Genomic DNA, 6,000 nt, shown 5'->3' on the forward strand with positions numbered 1-6,000 from the left:
CGGTTTTAAAATGTTGACCAATAAACATTCATTTAGTATTAAAAGTCCAGCACCATTTACTTTAAAATTCATCTACCACACATTTAGGGATTTAAGTGCAGTAATACGTTTAGCTAATAGTTCTCTTACAGACTGTGTAAGATGGTTTGCACCATATTATGGTGATCATAACTGGTCCTGTATGCTCTGTTTATTAATATTTGTGCAAAATATAGGCAGCTTCTAAGAATATAAAAATGTCAGATGTGTCCAAAATAGAAAATATATTAGATAATTGATTATATTAATTTTCTCTTGGCAAAGCAGTGGGCTTTATTTGTATAAATAGAGATTCTGTCATTGAGAAGTTTATGAGATAGAAAGCAAATTATTCAGGAATTTATAACTCTGCAGAATCATAGAAGACCAGGAGCTTTGGCTATCTGTGTATGTAGAATAATTGTGTAATTATATAGACCTTTTTTATCCAGTATCCTAACTGAGATTTTTTTTAATGAAAATTTCTAAAGAGAGTAGAATGCATGTTATTGTCATTGCTACCCAAAAGACACTGAAGGCCCTGAAAGTAAGGTGACTTGCCCAAGGTCAGAAAGAATCTGAGTATGGATAGAAACTCAGGAGCTCCTGATCCTGAGACCTGTTCCTGGGCTCTAGACCAGGGGTCCCCACACTTTTTACATGAAGGGCCGATGTGACACTGTAAATCACTGAGAGGGTCGTGGGATGGGTAGTTCCCCCTCTTGGGGTTTTGCTGAGCAGGGGTGTATTCACCTTGGAGTCTTGCCCTTTCAGTGATTTGACCTGCTGGGGAGGGGTGGTGATGGCAGGGGGCAGGATTCCCACAGAGGTATGGCAGATAGAGTGTTAGTAAGGATATTTCTAGGAAGCTGGCATCCCTGCCCCAGCCCTGGGAACCCTACCACCTGCCTTTCCACTTCCCCACCATCTGCACTCTGGGGGAATGTGTGTGTGTGTTGGGGGGGGGGGGGGGAGGGATGAATGTTAGGGTGGGGTGTTTGGGTGTTTGGTATACGCTCTCCTATTCACATACTCATACACTCTTGCTCTTTATCTACCTCCCTTCCCTGTCTCACCTTTTTCCTCCACTTCCTCTCCTTTTCCTTTCCTCTCTCACTTCTTCTACTTTCCCTTCTCACTCACCTCTCACCTTCTTTCTCTTTTCTTCTCCCCCTCACTCCCTTCCTCCCCTCCCCCTCTTATTTTCTCCCAACTCACTTATCCCTCCCCTCCTCCTCATATTCATCCCTTCCCCCTTCCTCTTACCCTTCTCTCCTCTCACTCACACTCCCTTCTCCTCTTTTTACCCCTCCCTTCCCTTCCTCTCATCCACACTTCCCTTCCTTGTCCTTCTACCCAGGCATTTTCTTCTTTTGCTGGCAGGAGTTGGGAAGCCTGTCAGAACTTCCACATTTATGGCATCACATTCATCTTGCTTTTTTTTTTTTGACAGCAGCAACTGGGAACCCCACTGGTACTTCCACGTTTGAGGTGCTGCATGGGTCTTCTTTTGCTGGTGGGGTTTGGGACCCTTGCCAGCATTGCTACATTTGCTGTGCTGCCACCCCACTTCATATGGGCCAAAAAAAGTAAACCCTGCTTTGGTCACAGGCAGGGAAAGTTTGGCAGGCTGGCATGACATACTCCGAGGGCTAGATCTGGCCTATGGGACCCTGCTCTAAACACTTGACTATACCTCCCTCATGAGGAATGTGATTTGCAGGATCAGATTTTTCATGTTAGGGCCCCAGGTGGTCACAGAGCAGAATAAATGATCAGTGCCCACTAGTAGTGATTTACTAAAAAAAAAAAAAAAAGGTACCACCAGGTCCAGGCCAGTGGCAATCTCAATCTTCCACTCCTGTTGCAATAGGGAGAAGGGAGCAATTTGCTGCATTTTGACGACTTGGCAGAAAATCAGCACCGAGTGCTGGAAACATATTGGTAAACCTCCTTTACTGGTACTGTGGACCCTTAAATGTTTTCCAGCCATCCTCTAGGGAAATAATCAATGCATGCACCACAACTTTAGCATGTGGTATAAATGCATTTCTGTAGGGGTTTATTCTACTGTTATTTTATGGTGTAAAATGTGGAATAATTAAGACAATAATGAGGGCTAATAGCTGAATTGATCAGAACAACAACAACAATCACACATGAAATGTTGTGAGTGTTGTACTGTGCATTAAATTTCCACTTACAAAAGAAATAATTTTGCACCTTTATTGTATATTGTATGTTTAGAGAACTAACCACGGTACAGGAGGATTTCAGTTGTAAGATATCCTCTGAAGGTAAACGCTTAAGAACAAAGAACTGAAGCATTTTAACCAGGCAGGTGATGTTTTAACAATCTGCAAATTTCTTTCGATTCAGTCTGAAATAAAGCCTTGGGTTTCCTGCACAAACTCACAGCAGCAGCAGCAGCTTATTATTTTAGGCACCTTGAGGACCCGGTGGGCAGCTAGCTACCTCAGATGGCAACTTGTTTGGTAAGAATAAATCAAGCTCCGGAGAGAGTTGCTGAAGCACGACTTATCCTGAACAGCACAATGCTGTAAAGTTCATCTCCATTACAAAAGGAATGATAGCTGATCTCCTCCCACAATCAGTGCATCTCTCTGCATTTTAACATCCGAGAGCTTGGCTGACTTTTTTTTTTTGTCATGCACATATTACTTCAAATATCCCTAAACGGGAATATTTGCTTCCCCCTCCAAATGTGCAAACATTTTAATACACCATCCCGCCCCTCCCCCCATCCCCCCTCAAAGTGAATAACTTTCATGCAATTTGTTAACTTCCAAAAACCAGTGAGTACTTCCACTTTTCTGTCCATTTTTTCTGGACCTTCTAAAATCGAAAACATTATTTAATCCCTCCCTTACACGCATGTTCCATAGTCACAATACCTAGGGCAATTCCAGGATTCTCTGCAGGTGGCTAACTCCTTTAACATACGAAACAAGTCTTACCTTGGGCATAGCTTTCTCGGTTTTGACTTGGTTTTTTTTTTTTGGTATTGTGTGTGTTTTAACGTCCGGCCATTTTCATTTGCTCTCTTTCAAGCTGGTCATGACAATGGACTCGGACACATAGTCATACTGATTACTGGAGGACATGGACTTCCCCCAGGAGGAGCACTGCAGATTCGAGTTCCTTTTCCGAAACGAAGAGGTGAACCGGTAAAAATTCCGATGCCTGTTTTTCAGGTACTCCCTGTAGTTCTTGGTGAGCAGGGTGTACAAGAAAGGGTTGATGCAGCTGTTGCTGTAGGTCAGGCAGGTCACCAGGTAATTAATGCACTTTTGCGTTTTGGATGACATCCGGATGGATGTGTCGTAGAGTCTGACCAGCTGCCAGATCCAGAAGGGCAAGAAGCATGCCCAGAACACCAGCACGATGCTGAAGATCATGATCAAGACCTTCTGCTTTGGGGACCTCTTGTTTTCTTTTTTGTTAATCGGGTTCCTTTGGGACTCCAAGTAAGTTCTTGCCAGCCTCGTGTAGAGATAGCCTATGACCATCCCGGGTGCCATGATGCTCGTGCTGAAGAGGACGGTGAGGTATATCTTGTAGGCGTCTGTGTTCCACGTGGGCGCGCACATCCTTTTCGCCTCTTTCCCTTTGCCCTCTGTTAAGTTAACCATGATCATCATAGGCAGAGTTAACAGCAAGGAGATGGACCACACCGCCCCTGCCATGGCTTTCCTGTAGCTCTTGGATCTTTTGACGGTGTCTAGTGGTTTGGTCACGGCCATGTAACGCTCGGTGCACATGACTGTCAGGGTAAATATACTAGCATGCATGGTGAGGAGGTCCAGGCTCAGCAGGATCCTGCACCCAATGTCCCCAAAGTACCAGTCCTTTACAAAATAGGTGTAGACTATGAAGGGGATGGTGGAGAGGTAAAGCAAGTCAGCCATGGCCAGGTTGATGATGGAGATGTACATGGAGGCAGCATACCTCATGGAGTGGCACATCACCACCAGGGTGTACACGTTGCCGGTCACCCCGGCCACGTACATGAAGGACAGGATGGTGCCAAAGGCAGACGTGATGATCAGCTCTTCCAGGCTGTTGGAGTTGCCCTGAGCCTCGGAGCTGGAGAAGTTAGCAGAAGCTGAGAGATTGGGCTCCATCCTGACTCAGGGGAGGCAGGGCGCTTCCGGGCCGATGGCAATGGGCATGGCTCTTCTGTCGGTGCTGGAGAACTTGTGCTTCTTGAGGATTTAGAAGCACAGGAACTGCCGAGGGAGCCCCTGACGTCAGCCTCTTCCATTCACTTTATTTCTTTGCTCCAGCGGCGTGCAATCGTCAGTGTGCTTAAGCAGGAGAGCACCATAGGAATAGAAGATAAAGATATATATATATATATACATTTAAAAAAAATAGCCAGAATCAACTGAAAACCAAGCCAAAATGAAGTGAAAACGGCAAGGACTGAAAATAGATATACACAAAGCCAAGGAGAAAAAGGAATATGGTTAAAACAAGAGTCACAATAAATCTGCTTGAAAAGCTCAAGGTCAGTCCATTCAAAAATCCAAGCCAGCTCTCAGCCTTCCTGCAATCCACGATTTCCAGTGAAGCGTTGCTTCGGAGCCACGGCCGCTGCAAGAGAGAGAGAGAGAGAGAGAGCGAGCTACAGCACAGCCCCGGTCCTGCTGCTCTCACGCCGGCTCCGTACTCTGCAAACTTCCCAAGGCAGCACAGCCAGCACCGGGAGCTGCTGTGCTCGCCAGATGTGGGGGTCACGTGCACACACTTGCACCAAGGGAACGCCACCGAGCCCTCAGGGCCAATCTTGCCTCTGGGGGACACTGCACTGGGACGCTAAATCAGTCTCTCCTTCGCTCGCAGATTTCCACGGCAAGGCTGCAGGATGAAAGCAAACTGCTTCCTTTCTCTCAGCAGGACACCAGCTCCAGACACCCTCCCTCTTTCCTTGCTACCTCTCTCAGGACTTGGCTGCCGCCTGTCCCTCCAGGGCTGCAAAAAAATAAATATAAGACTCCCTGCAGGATCCACTGATGCTGCTCCTAAGGACATCAACTACTGCTGCTTTGCGAAAAGGTAGGGAGTAAAACAGTTCTGCAAAAGAGCCACATGCAGCAAAGCCTTCCAACTGTGATTAAAAACCATAATAGTGCTTCAAGTCACCTTTACTGCACTTTTTCAGGGAATGAGTTAAGTTAATGCAACTATAAATTTTCTGGCGACTGTGTTAATTGTTGACTTAAATAAAAAGTTGTTTTTTTTTAAATTAAACTTCCTAGCACACTTTTTAAATACATTTAAACCTGATTTGAGATAGACCTCTGGTTCCTCTTCCCCCCATTTGATGACACATTATGCATTTTGTATAGGGAGGATCATTTTCAATGAACTGTATATGACCCGACATATACACGTCTTTGTGGAGGAGCAGAGATATACTCAAGTAATCTGCTCTTCAGGGACCTTGCAGAATGCAGGGGCACACACTGCTGTTCCCAGGGCCACTTTTCTTCTGACTCTCTCCTTTCTCACATCAAACACAGTCCATTTGCCCTGGGATGCTGGGGTTTGTTCCAGCAGGGAGGAGGACAAACCTCTGGGGGCCCTGAGATCAGTCTCTCCTTGGTTGCTCTCTCAGCTGTACTACTCACTGTTCCGATGTCCTTGCTTTAGGTCACCTCTGACTCTGAAGAAAGATGCTGGACACTCTGCTGGGGAGTTCAACGAAAATTTACTGCAACCACAAATACTTGAAGTCCTCTTCGCAACAAAAATTCTCCAATTTATCTTCCCACAAAAATAAACAGTCCAGAGGCGCCTCTTTCCTCAGGTTTATGTGCTGAGTCAGTGTCCTCTAGGATGGCAGGGACTAGGGAAAGATCCTGAGTGATAGAGAGTGAGTTCCTGGTGGGGCTGGTCTCTTTCTTCCGATGGTAAAAGCCTGACTTCTGGTGATAGGAAGTCCCAGAGAAGTGTTCA

At 45.8% G+C, this 6,000-nt stretch overlaps 1 protein-coding gene across 3 annotated transcripts in view; it reads right to left on the reverse strand.

Moving 5' to 3' along the window:
- LOC115090825 (urotensin-2 receptor-like) overlaps positions 1 to 4,948 on the reverse strand; it is a 48,348-nt gene extending 43,400 nt beyond the window's left edge. For all 3 annotated transcript variants that reach the window (XM_029600373.1, XM_029600374.1, XM_029600372.1), the window contains exon 1: positions 2,997 to 4,948. In XM_029600373.1, coding sequence (XP_029456233.1) covers positions 3,072 to 4,163 — 1,092 coding nt within the window. In that variant the 5' untranslated portion in view covers positions 4,164 to 4,948 and the 3' untranslated portion in view covers positions 2,997 to 3,071. The remainder of the gene's footprint in view (positions 1 to 2,996) is intronic.
- Positions 4,949 to 6,000: the final 1,052 nt, after the last annotated feature.

Source organism: Rhinatrema bivittatum, chromosome 4 (assembly GCF_901001135.1).
Source record: "Rhinatrema bivittatum chromosome 4, aRhiBiv1.1, whole genome shotgun sequence".
Classification (NCBI taxonomy): domain Eukaryota; kingdom Metazoa; phylum Chordata; class Amphibia; order Gymnophiona; family Rhinatrematidae; genus Rhinatrema; species Rhinatrema bivittatum.